Raw genomic sequence first — 14453 nt, 5'->3', positions numbered from 1 at the left:
TGAAGCTTAAAGCTGCATTAATCAGTATTTTCATATTAACAGTAGTTCAAATGGCTATGTGTAATGTGAGAAGGGTCACTCACTGCGATGAACCCACAGCCCCTTTGAGCATTTTAACACCTTTCAGCTCATCTCTGTCATCAACTCCAATTTAAAGCTGCAGCAGAAGGCTGCTGTTTTCTGACAAAAACATCTGATAATCCCACTGTACACTACCTAGGAAAATCAATGAATTCTCCTTACATCAGACAACATTTCTTGACCATAATTGGCTTTTGGTATCTACTTATTTTAGCAGTTACTGCACACCACAGTGAAACTTCAAAGCCCACTCTTGTACCTTTGGTTTGTTGGATGGCAGTCAAGTTTGTAAGTCCTTTGATTCCTTCATGTTTCCTGCAGGTCCAACCAGCTCGAGGACAAGATCACTTTGATCAAAGGCCGCATAGAAGACATCAACCTCCCTGTGGAGAAGGTGGACATCATCATTTCAGAATGGATGGTCAGTACACAATTACTTACCCACTCTGTACATACGGTAGCGGTCTGATTATTGAGTGTCAAAGTCTGTATAACTGGTAAACATGTGATGCAGGTTATAACATATCTCTTTCATTAAGATAAAGCCTATATTGATAGCTGAGGATGTGAATCAGTTCAGAGGTACCAATTCATAAGAGTCCATTTCTCAACCAAAATGCTCCTGCAGGATTTCCATAAATTCACACAAAAGAAAGAAAATGCAGAAGTAATAAATGCTCGCTCTGTACGATTCGGTTTCGGAGAAGGAAAACAAAATCAGTTCAGTTAGAGGAAATCATCCACTTGCACATCAGTCAATCAACTTATAGGCAATATATAAGGTGAAAAAATATTTTGTATAATCTATACATGCACATGCGGGTTCAACCAGCTCCATGTGTTACGTTTTGCTTTGGAGACTTTCAATGATTGCTTGATTAAGCACATTTCTTACACGATTGGTGTGGACAGCCTGGGTCAGACTCAAACCACTTCCCTGTCATTAATCACCTCATGGGTTTCTGGTATGACATTGTGAAAGTATTAAAGGAAAATGTTGGTATTTTTCAATCAAGGCTCTTTCCCTTGATATTTGCCGTTTTGTTGGAGTTTCCCGAGTCTCCACAATGGTGATGGTGAGTGCAGTTGTTATGACCAACTTTTAGGTAAGGTGTGTGATTTTAAGGTGTACGTAGTGGAAGGCAGGACGTTATTGCTGACCAATGGCTAGAGCTTTGAGATTACAATACATACTCAGTACCTAGTACAATGCATACACTGATACACTTGCAACAGACATTTCTCACAGAAGACATTCTTTCTTGTTATAGCAGGAATAGCACAGGTGTAATGGTTGGTTCCAATTTCAGGTGTTCCTGTTTGCCATACCAGTGAACACCTAAATGAAATGCAGTCATTCATGTTATGTAGTTACACCTGTGTTTTAAAATGTCCAATGTGAAAAAGGTTTATCAGGACACTACAAAATATTAATAACTATTGGCAGAAATAGGCGCTGCAAAACCACATTCAGTTTGTATTGTGGTCTTTTAGTAGCTGGTATAAGCTATAGGCTTATTCCCCTTGACTTAACAAAAAATATTTTACCAGTGCTGCCTGTGCCATGACCCAATGACAACTTTAAACAAGTCAGTTTTCAATTCAGTTTCATTACACATTGTGTAATGAAACATGTGTTCCTGCACCATTGACTTCATGTACATACTGCAATTAATTCACTTGAAGATCTTCAGTTCACACATCAAGCTGTGTTTGGTCCTTTGTGGTTTGAGAGGTGCTATTGGAAGTTTTTAACACATTCCTTTGTTGGAGGTCAAACTAAGCCCCAACATGCTGGCATTTTTATGCCTGGTCTAAGGCCAATTTTCTGAGGCCAAGTTTTCGTACATGTGTTCTGTTAAAATCAGAGGTAGAAAGTAACTAAGTACATTTACTCAAGTACTGTACTTAAGTACAACTCTGAATATAACAAGCTTTTAAACACATTGTTAAAGATTAAAGCAGTGGTTTCCAACCTTTTTGGCTTTTGACATCTTACAAAAAGCAGTGTGTGGTCTGGGTCACTTTTCAGATGTCTATGAGTTGTTGAAGCAAGACTGTAACATCTGCTGAACAGCAGTAACAGTACTTAAGTAGGATTTTTCATGCAGGCCTTAACTTGTAATGGAGTATTTTTACACTGCTATATTAGTACTTTTACTTAAGTAAAGGATTTGAGTACTTCTTCCACCACTGGTTAAAATGTCTGAGAAGCTTATTTTCATCCAACAGCAGAACTCTTAGAATATCCAAAATTTACAGTAGTTGCTCAAGTTAACCTTGTTTGTTTTTTTACCGGCCAATAAGCATGCATCATTGCTGTCAGTAGCAGTGATGCATGTTTTAAACATGGCCTAAACGGGGCTAAACTCGACCATGAGCTCCTCTGAATATCTAACCAGGAGGAGCAGTCTTCCTACCCCTTGATGCCCATTTATCAGGGAGATTCTCTGTGGCGATACAGGCGGGACGGCCAAAGTTGAACGCACCGCTGAAGTCATCCCTAATTCATGAGCATCCCGTATCTGTCCCCCCTCCACCTCCCCCATCCATCGTGAAACCCCAGGGTCACGAGCAGGGGTCGCCAGACAGAGCCTTCCCATCCCCTCACCAGGGAAATTGAAATTCGGTGGGTGATGTGCCGGTGGAACGGTGAAGGATAGGACGTAATCTCTGATGACACTGGCTCACAGAGCGCTAATAAATCTAAGAATTCTCCAGTCACTTCTCATCACTGCAGAAATGGCAGACATTTCTCAGTGGCCAGGACTTCAAAGGCTACCCTCCAATCTGCCTGTATTAAATGGAAAAATGACAGTTGTCACAGGAGTAGACTTTCTTGCCAGTGTAAATGGATTTAGACTGTTTTAAACTTTAATGGCTTTGTCTTGTAGCCAGGTAGGAACCTATTACCTCAGAGAGACCCTGGAGATGTCATCGCTCTCACATTTTTTTTTTATTTTTTGCTTTAGATTGCTTTATGATGTATGTTATATAAAGAACTGATTCTGTTTTCAAAGTCTTATATTTTATCTTAGTGAATTGTCAACATAATTTATTACTTTTAAAAGTAAATCCTCCAAATATTTTATAAAATGTTAATTTGCTCAGCATACACTTACAGTAGTGTAGGAATAGTACTTCCCTGTGGGGATGCAAGATAGATCCTTTTACCCATTGACTCTCAAATAACTCTCTATTAAGAATCCATAATTTGATTTCAAATGTGTCAAACCTCTCATGTTGATGTTGACAGAAACATTTGTTTCTGACCAAATCCATTGTGAGTTTTCAACTGTCATAATTTTACCCATAAAACCATTCTTGAAATTCCTTAAAAAACATGGAGAATCATAATTTCATATGCCAAACAGATAAAACAGCTTTCACAACACTGCGTAAAAGTTGAAGCTTTTTTCCCTCTAAAATATGTCTTCTCATCTTGAGTTCAGTTGCAGTGATAAGATGTACAAGTCGTACCCTCGCGCAGGTCTAAATCTAATTTATTAGAATTTGAACAGGTATTTATTTCTTTTGAGGAATCCAAATTTGTGAGGCACTTTTTTTTTATCAATTCCTAAGATTTCCATGAAATCAAACCCTGTTGTTGATACTATTTATTTAGGCTACAGCCATTCAATTGATTTACATTCTGTAATTATCTCCCCTTTATTTAGTAGTTTTCATTGTCAGTGGTGGAATTCCTGCTCAAGATTCAAACTGCCTAACTACTCCTCATCAAGGTAGCTAACTCCTTTACTGTGCCCTGCTATTGTGTAGAAAACTACTCACGTCTGAATGCAGCATGAAATCAGATCATGGTTACTCTGGCATGACGGAAAAAGGCCAATTATCGACTGACTTCTTTATTAAAACATAATGTGTTTGTTGGCTGCACTGTAAACAGATATGTAGTTGCTCTTCTGTTGCATTTCTGACGAAATACCTGCTCAAGGAGCGTTTGGTGCCCCCGTAATTCTTTGTCCTGTAAATGTAAATGACAGTGAGCCTCACTGGATGTCAGCAAACAACCGTTTGCTATGTAAAGATACAGTGGAGTAATGGTGACTTGAGTAGTGAATGAAGTCACACTCCCTCTGTTTTGTGTTGTTACCCGAGCTTCTCTGTTCTTTGTTGTGGTAGCTGCACCAGTTAGTGCATGTGAGCGTGCATGTTAGTGCATGTGAGTTTCTCTGTGTCCTCCACGTCCGTTTCCAAGATGGCGGCTGCGTCATAAACTTTCTCAAATTACAACTAAACAGTAAACTAAAATATGTTTCTGAAAACATTTGAGGGGAGAAATGGACTAACAGAATCTTGATTCATATTTGATCAGCACTTCCTAGTTTGACAATTTGATCTGAGTTTTGTGAGCTGTCGGCTTTCTTTTTTTTTTTCCTACATTATTGAGTAAATGGTCGGTCTGAGATGTTTGTTCTATAGTGCGACATCTAGTGGCTGAATGTTGTGTATTGCAACTTTAAATAGCACCCACTGTTACCATCAGTAACCGCAGGAGTCACGAAATCAACCTAAACTGAAGTCTTAACCTCTTGGTTTGCAGAGTTTGTTCCTGCATTATGCCCAAACATCCATCAAAATCAGAAAAATAATCAATCACAAAAATATCTTTGTAACTTAAGTCAGGGTTTAATACCTTGGCCTGACCCGGCTTGCTGGTCCTCCAACAGAGAATGGCAAAATTGGGTCAAAGCAGTTGCAGGGATGCACAGGAGGGAATTCTGTAACTAAGAATAGATTAGCATCCAGCATTTCTTCTGTTCAGAGGAGCCTTTGTATTCCATCCTCTGGTTTGTTGGAATATCTCACTAGAAAATCTCACTTGCAAGGCCAGAACTTAAAACGGTGTCCCTTCCACATAGATACACTCCAGTTTCTCAAGGAAGAAGTAGCAGTTTGGTGGCCAAACAGTGTAATTAATCTGAAAATTTTTAGGATTAATAGGCCTACAAATCCATGCTCTGTGGTTCAAGAGAGAAAGAGTCTTGGGCTTACTGCGGCAAAGCAAAGCATCGCTTCTCAAAGCAAAGAAAGAACCACATTAATCTATCATCATGTGTCTGATGATTGAAAATATTGTTCTGTGGCCTGGAAAGTAGTCTCTATCAGGTGGAAGGCATTCACTGAAAAGAAAAAGGACGGTAAACTAATGCAGTACATAATTTCAAAAATGAATGACAGCTCGTTTCTACAACTACAAGTGTTTACATATGGGATGTACATAATTAATTAGCCAGTTGTTTGTAATTATAGTCACATCAATCAAGGGGATCCATTATTGCTAGCTTGCGGTCTTCCTCACTGTCTTTGTAGACACTTGGCAACACTTTTTTGCATGTCACCGTCACTGACTGTCAATAGTGGAATAGCATGAAACAATTATCAGGAATGTGTATTGCGTCCTTGTACGTGTGCACAAGAAAAACGAAACATCTCAACACAATTTGTTTAAAGCGAAAAGAAATTGTAGTAACAATATATGAAACGACAACGTGTAAAGTCAGAGGCATCGCTCGAAGCAATAAACCTACAGAGAGTTATCAGTGACTCTGCAGCTCCCCTCAGCTTTACAGAGCTTTATAGAGAGTTTCAACTCATTGTTTAGTTGTCCAGCTGCAACTTTACTGTTTTTGGTTCAGTCACGCCACTCCCAAAGTGACATTTTCTGTTGCAGCAGGCAGCTGTTTTCAGAGAACAAGCTCTAAAAACCCACTGTACACTACCTGCTCAGCACCAAACAGTAAACAGACACTTGTCGTCACTAGCTGGTGAACATAGTGGGACATTTAGCAGTTAAGAGCCTTAAGACTTCTTTTATACAGAGATCCCACAATATAGCTATAAAGAAGATTCAACATTAAGCTGCCTTAGCTTTTTTTTTGCACAGAACCAAACAAAGCCAGCATAATGTCGCCCCCATGTGTACTTTTACTTGGCATGTTGTTATTCCGTTACTGTACCGGCTGTCCCTTTTACACAGACGTCAATCCGACTTTGTGACTACTTCCATAGCCGGCTTATTGGTGGAGCAACTCTGCCCCCCCACTCCATGTCCGTACCGTTTATACAGAACAGCAAGGTGGAATAAAGGCGCAGCATTCCTGCCTTGAACAACGCTGTGTAAAAGGGGCTAAATCTTTTCCTCACGAGTTGGTGGAGACCAAAAACAGAGCTAAGAGAGGGTGAATATATGACTCAAGTTCACCATATCAACTTAAAAGGTGATGAATAAAAAATAAATTATTGCCAGTTTAACAGTGTATAAATGATGTTAAATTCTTTATCTAGTATTAAGGGAATACTCAACATTTTGGAAAATTTGTTTAATTTGGGTTTTACTGACAGCTCAATGAGAAAAGTAGTATGAATTTAATCTTCTTTGACTTTTTTACTTACCATGTAGGCTTATAGTTTAACCCGTCTGGTCTTTGAGTTAAGCTATTATAACATATCACAGCTGCTTTACCTCTGTGTTGGATGCATAAACATGTATATGTAGTCTGTTCTCAGGTCTCTTTTGCAAACAGTCTTAATCTCAGTTACACTTACTGAACAGATAAAACATAACTAAATTGATCTTCTCATCTAACCCTCAGTGATACCACAAATAAGCAAATTTACCAAAATGTCAGAGTATTCTTTTATTTATATTGCATTTTCATCAGACCTTATCAGCAATCATTACATATGTTGGTTTGTACTCACATTGTAGTACATGTTTGATATTGTTATGTACTTTCTATTACAAGTTTTGACACCTACATTACTCAGATTTTTATTGCTGCTCTATAATTGAGTTCACTTAATGACCACCATTTATTTATTTGTATGTGAAATGTCATCATAACCAATAGAAACGGTATCATAAACAACAGATGTCAGAACTTATGATAAAAAGACCTTAGGTTTTAAAAAGAATATTACTTTAACTGTCAGAATGTTGTAGCTTTGCAGAGATAACCTTGCAAATTTTATCTTGAAGCAATAAGTTTCTCACCTAACAATTAAGGCTGTTATGGAAGAAAAACAAAGAATTCTGTAATTGAAGTCCAGCTGTCAGAGTCGTTGGACCGGGCAGTCAGACGGTGGTTACAGGGCTAATAGACAGAGACGAGTGATGAATGTGGTGTATCGTTGGTAGAGGAGAAGGGGGCAGATGAGTGTCTGTCTGCCTTGGTAGTGTTTGAGAGACTGCCTTTAGCAGCACCACTGTCATTTCATAAGTCACAACATTGATCGGTCCTCTCTCTCTCAGCACGCTGAAAAACAAACAGTCCAGAGCAGATAAGAGACTAGCGGGCTGACGGGGAGGAGGAGAGCTGAGTTCCCAAAGACTAAATAAAGTTTGTACCTCCAAGATGAGTCGCAGGTGATGACATACAAATATGGACACGACAGTACATTGTTTCTCTATTGCTCTCCTGGTATAAGTTCTCCCTAACTTTCCTATTGTCAATCAAACTTGCAATTTACACCAGCTTGTTGTCTCTTTACAGTCACCGTTTAAAAATTCCCGTCCTTACCCGTTCATTGTAGACTTTTCTTGTAACATAAATATTAAACTTACCTGGAAATGTAGGAATATAAACTGCTTACATTGCTAGGTATTCTGTGAAGACACTTGGTATCGAGAATCTGGAGCAAATCATTGGCCCGAACCTCCTATAATACTAAAGGGTGACTGTCTACATACACAGTGTATTTGGAAGGATGTTTTTGTTAGAATCTGCAGTAATGACATCCATTGCCAAACAATTGAAGAAACAAACCTGGGTCTAGAGTCAGGGATTTAGTTAAAGTGTGAAATGCCTTTACAAATCTCGATTTACAAGACGACTAATGGGGTGCACTGCATGTGAGCTAATGATATAGAATACTGTGATAACTTTTCCTAGAAAAAATATGTAGTTTTTTTACTAAGGATGCTGAACCTGCATCTTGTATTGTCTCCTTGATAACAGTTTGTGTACAGCGATGAGGGCCGGTGACCCTGAATAGTGAGGCTTAGTGAGGTATGCAGTATTTTACCTTGAAGAAACTCTTCCAGAATATCAAATTGTTCTTCAGCAATCGTTCGGTTTGTTTCATTAAAATGTGAAAGGAACCCTGAACAAGTAAAGTGTCAAAGAGCCCTGTCCAACTTGCTGAAGAGGATTTCCTTGTGCCTACGTTTCTGATATTTTACCTCGAGGTGGACACAGTTTGACTGCAAAACAAGTATCACTGGCACACATATATATATACACGTACAAACACACAAAGTCCGAAGGATTGTGTGTGGTAAAGGTATGAAGTCAAATTAATGGCAGCCCTTCCTCTTTAGCCTCATTATCAGTGCTGAGAGCCTCACCTGCCTAAAAAGAGACCGGTAGTCATCAGTCATCCTGTCCTTCAGTCAGACTGACTGTCAGTCACACAGACACACACACACGCACACAGATATACTCAAATGCAACAAAATCAATGCATGTGTACACACACACACACACACACACACACACACACACACAATGACAGCGCCACAGGTGTGTCTATGTTCTAATGAGGATTTATTGGCTGTATTTACTTCCCCAGGACCTTCAAACACTTCAGGAAGTGGTTTTTAGCCAGCTGCTTGTGTAACAAAACTGATGCATCTACCCATACTGTTTGTTATTCAGCAGGTTTTTGGTGATGTTGTTTTTGCTAACGCAGTTCATGTGATATGTGCAGTATAAAGATAAGTTTAAACATATTTTCACTCAGATTTGTCCCCAAGTTATTGTGTTTCCTGCTGCAAAAACATACTATTCACTGTTTGACCTTAAGTAAAGCTCAGAAAATCATCAGGTTAGGTGAAACAGAGCAGACATGCTGTAAAATAAGGAAATAAATGCAAAAAGGATGCTGATAATGCATTTTAAGTAAATGGGGGAAAAGTAGTTTATCTATGCAGTCCTTGCTTTGTAACTAAACTAAACACACAGTATTGCTAAAATCCCATTTATACCCTGATTGTGTTTTTTACTAATATCTTTCACCTGATGAGGCTCATCATTTTCAGTGTTCAGACATTTTAATTTCAAATATTTTAAAAGAGACAAACATATTTGGATATTTTAAAAGAGGCAGGTTTGTTTTAAACTGGTTTTCAGTATTTCAATCATCCGTCTCTCAGATCACATGGGCTTATATTTTTATAAATGTGTCAGTGCTTAGTGAAGCATAGACCTACAGCCATACAGGCAGCCATTCACTACGAGCAGGACTGTAAAGACCCACAATGCAGTTCAGCACAATGATATATACCGTATGTATCCAAAATGCAATGTTGCGTTGCTCCCATCCAGTCAAAGCAACCAAAAGAAAGGGAAAAATGTTTCAACATGCAGAACATGAAACTGACAACCTGATATATCCCTCAAACAGACATCCTCATAAACCCAAAGCCATAATCCTGCATCGCTCAGTTGACGTTGTTTTTGTGGAGAGAAATGGCCTCCTTGTTCCCTCAAAATGATGAATTTAATAACAGCCTGTGAATGCTTGGACAACTACACTGCGGAATACAAGTATATTAGGATTTTTATGGTGTATGTGTGAATTCACAGCGATAACTTTTTATTTCACAAAGGCAAAGGCACACAAAGGCAAACATTGTTATATTATTACGCTGCTGACTTACACTTTGACCTTAAAACCAAATGAGCTTTCAAGTAAAGGTGCCTTTCCCAAAAGCCAAACAGTAACTTTATACCTTGGGAAATGATGTATGCCTGTATTAAATATCAGATTATCTAACCATGACATCTACAGCTCATTACAGCTACCAAGAACTTGGAAAATCTAACAGACTTTTGTCTTTGTAAAGACTGTACAGAATAGAAAATACTAACCTAAAAAAAGAGTATGATTGTCTATGGAGAGTTTTCATGACCCATGATGATCTAAATGCCATTCAAAGGTGTGAGACTGAAGGCAAAGCTGATTTTAGATGCAAAGTGATTGCATACAAAGTCATTTTAAAGACATGAATGGAAGCAGATCAACCCAATTTTCTGGATGGCGGAAATCGGGGTGAAAATCTTTCAAGTTTGTTCTCATTCAGATGCTTTATGACTCCAATTCCTGAACATAGACAGATGATAGGAAAAAGGATACAGACTGAAAATAACGGAAAAAGTTCCTGGTGAGTTCAGAGATCAGGCTGATCTGAACACAAACACACACACACAGATATACTCTGTACACACAACGATGCATAAGTTGCTAGATACCTTACCGCTAACATCTCTACAGTCTGTTCATTCTCCTCCTCCTCCTTCTCCATCCTTCATGTCTGACATTCATTTCCATACTTTATTGAAATGTGTTTATTCGCCACTGTAACATCCTCTAAATCACATGATGTCCTTATTGCTTTCAGATGAGCCACTGCTTTTAATAACCTCATAGCTATACTGCAAATTACTCTGTTCTTATACAGTCTTTCTCCTCTATATCTCATCTGCGTGGCTTTAAATGGAAATTAGGCTGATATTGGAACCTGCACAATGTACACCCGGCAAGCCTTTACACACTAAAATCTATTACAGGGATGTGTGTGATATGTTTATGCTAATTTGGTATCATATGACCGTAGACTAGTATAGAAGAGGCTTGTTGATGTAGAGGTGCTGCCTTCAGAATTCAGTGAAGCATGGAAGTACCCCCCCCCCCCCCCCCCACACACACACACACAGAAACACACACATTCATGCATGCACACCATCTCCTTTATTTTGCTGTGGCCCTCCTGGGACTGGAAGTGATGATGATCTGCAGTAATTGAGGAAGACGTGTGTTGAATGCAGAAGGAGAGAGGAGGTACTGGAGGGCGGAGGAAAGTGTAAACTGCTGATGCAGATTTTGTACCAAAAAATGCCTCTTGGTACCTATAATTGACAACAACTCAGTCTCCCAAGGGTTGATGGACACAAAAAATCAAGTCTTTTTTTCCACTGTGCCTGCAGCAACTAAAAACAGAAAAACATTGCAAGAGTAATTATATAAGTTCTCGCTGTGGAGTTTTTATAGAACACTCGTGCTTAATAGCATTTTGTGTAAATTTAAGGGCACTGACAACTCAATGAAAAAGTGAAAATCCTTTACAAATTTGCTATTTTTCTTTTGTGTGTGAGTACTGATGCGTATGTAGAGGTGTACGTGAGTGCATGCGTGTGGTAGCCCACTCAGGGGAATGTGTTTTATATGCTAATTTTGTTAATGTGTATAAGCTGCTCCAGCCCATTCTCATTAGGTTTTCATTAGTCTCTTTTATGGAAATGCATAGTGACGATACTGCAGAGCATCGGCCAGGCTGTCTGACAGTAAACGGAGCTGTTTCCTCACACTAACACCTCGGCCTGTCTGTGTTACTGAGCCGGTAGACAGACGGATCGATTGGTGGGAGACGGTATCAAAAAAGTTAGTAATTTAGTGCAGTTTTAAGATTTAATCTATTTTTTTTTTACACAAGTGAATAAAGATAAATTGAAGTGAGATAAAAGAGAAAGTGAGGTAATTGTAGTCTTTCTTTTTTCTTGATGCAGTTTTACCTGTTCGACTATTTTCAACAACTAACAAAACGTTTCATCCAGATGAATCACTCGACTTTGATTCACTGGTATTGATCATTGTGTCGGTGGCAGCTGACACATCAAGATCCATTTGTGATACTGTAAACAAGAACACCACAATAAAACAAAACAATGAAACGGAGGCACCAATAGTTAATGGAATAGTTTGACATTTTGGGGTTTTTTGCTGAGAGATGTAGAGATCAATATCATTTTCATCTCTGTGCGGTCAATACAGTGTACTCACTCAACCTTTTTAGCCTAACTTAGAAAATAAACTGGAGGTATGAAGAAAGAACTAGTGTAGCTTTGACTTCCAACAAATCCAAAGGTGGTTCTTGTATTTGACTTGTGTACAAATATCAAATTTTGTGGGTTAACAAGCGGTTAGTTTGCACAGCATCTCAGAAGTGCTGTTGTATTGGCGGTTTGCTTTTTAGTTAACACGTATTAAATAAATTAAATTGCTAGAAGGCGTTTTTTTTCTCTTTAGCAAAGATTAGTTATTCACCCGTGCCTGCACCCTTTATGCTAAGCTAGGCTAAACATGTTGCTATCTCTGTTTTGAACACAGAGTCTTGTTACTTGTAATAATCACGGGGGTCTGATGTCAACAGTTTCTCCCTGCTGACAAATGATATTTAGGTCATTTAGAGACAGAAATCCATAAAAGTTTACAGCCTGTCATGCTGTCACCCTGCAATTCTCTGTGTATAATGATGTGGCTAAACGGCAGCAATTCGACTGACAATATGCAGCCCTACAGATCATGCTTTCTTCTTTAAATGATTGACCTTCCTTATAGGCCAACAAACCCACATAGCCTTCACTGACCCTGTCTTAGGAAGGAAGACTGTTGTCCATCAGGCCGATCAGACATTCAAACTCATGCACAACGTGTTTCATTATATGTTGTTGCCTATAGTGCAGGAAAGCCGTGTGGTGATAGATGCTCTCGCTGCATTTTAACATGTAACACATTATACAGACTGAGCCACATTGGATGCTACAAGGGAAGGATACAATTTCCAATAAAATGAACTTGGATAAACCACAAACTTCACTGGTCAGACGGAGATAAAACGTGAAAGGATGACACCCTTTTACACTGCCCAACAGCGTTTTTTTAAAATGGGCAGTTATGGTTTTGCTTTAATTAAAAGTTTTATAATCATTCCTTAGACACTAATGATCTGAGTTTGATGAAGCTGTTAGGGATACTACATATGAGCACTGTGTTCTCATGATGAAAATGTCACCACTGATTAGACTAACAGATTCCCTTGATAATTAAACGTCCAACATTGCAGCACCTTCCTTGTTATACCATACAATAGGTGTAGCTGAAACATCAAACAGATCGTCTAAAATTTAACACCATTACAGGCTGCAACTGCTACATCGTCCGGTTTTGATGATGCATGGTGCAGAATTACAGAAGATGGGTACAACATTGGTTATCGTTGTTGATTTTTCATGTAGCGATTGAAGTTTTCTTGCAAGATCTAATCAGGTTGCTTCACCTCCAGTCCTCCTCTCATCCCGGTCTAATTGCGCAGAAGTGGATCTGTGTTTCTGTTTTTTGGTAATTAACATTGCAGATGTATAAATTAGGGGGGTGTGGTACACATGCTGCTGGGAGGACATGGAAGACAGTAATCCTGGAGCATCACTGCTGATAAAAGTAAGGTGTGACTCTGCTTTCTCTCTCTCTATCTCATATCCTTTTTCCTTCAAGTGAAGCAGTGTCCCATGAAATTGGGCTCTAAATTACGAGGCCGGTGTACGCTGTGTGAGGGTTTTAAAAACGACCTGGTCCACTGCTAAGGACATCGACTGGACCACAACAGTCAGCAGCAGACAATACGCGTGTCTGACTTAGGGTTCGAGACCAATCCGCCGTCGATAAACAGAAGGAATGTATCCCTTTATCGCCACGCGGAGGATGAGTCGGTTATATCAGCTTCATCGCTGTCATCATTATCAGCTCAGGCCCATGACAGAGATGGTGACGATTTAAAAGTCAGAGTTATAAATCAGGGCTGTTTCCCCTTGTTTGTCTCTGCTTGCTCTCCTCTCCTCTCTCCAATGAAAGGTTGTCTTTATTTGAATAATAAGGTTCTTATCTCAGTGAATTACTATTCAGCTGGCCGCAGCATTCTTCCTATATGGCTCTTCTTCTACTCATGTACACTTCCTCCTCATCATACACACAAAAAACCCTGACACACACACTCTCTATATCCAGTCTTTATCTGCTGTTCTGGCCCCCACCCCTGGGAAGCGAAAGTAGAGATATTGTATTAGAAGGACACAACTTAGGTCTTTTTTTGGTCTGTTTTCTTATCTTTTTTTTTATCATACTAATGAGTTCACCTCACAAATGTCATCAGTTGTGTCATTGTAAAGCTGCTTACAACGAGCTGTTCAACATAGTGAAACATTTAGAATTAAGATAAACCCCACTTGCACCAGGAAATCACTTTATTTATCAATTGCTTGCTCTGTAATGAGACTTGTTAGTTAAAAAGTTGAAAACTGAAGAAAAAAACAGGCCTTCCTCTCACAGTTTTCATCACTTTTATGAGTCATGCCCTGTTAAAGGCCAGTCTGTTGCCAAGACATTATTGCTTTCATTACTGTTCCACTATTAGAGAACCAGTAAATAAATGTTTTTTAAATCTTTTTTGTCAAGATGAATATCCCTTAGAACCTTTCTTCTTTGCTGGACTTAAAATAAAGCTTTAAAGCTTA

At 39.0% G+C, this 14453-nt stretch overlaps 1 protein-coding gene across 1 annotated transcript in view; it reads left to right on the top strand.

The window, feature by feature from the left end:
* prmt3 (protein arginine methyltransferase 3) overlaps positions 1 to 14453 on the top strand; it is a 60465-nt gene that overhangs the window by 11288 nt on the left and 34724 nt on the right. The window contains exon 10 of the mRNA XM_044355682.1: positions 403 to 502. Coding sequence (XP_044211617.1) covers positions 403 to 502 — 100 coding nt within the window. The remainder of the gene's footprint in view (positions 1 to 402; positions 503 to 14453) is intronic.

This window comes from Thunnus albacares, chromosome 1, assembly GCF_914725855.1.
Source record: "Thunnus albacares chromosome 1, fThuAlb1.1, whole genome shotgun sequence".
NCBI classification, from domain to species: Eukaryota; Metazoa; Chordata; class Actinopteri; order Scombriformes; family Scombridae; genus Thunnus; species Thunnus albacares.
The sequence above is the reverse complement of the archived record's forward strand: the minus strand, read 5'-3'. Positions and strand labels throughout refer to the sequence as shown.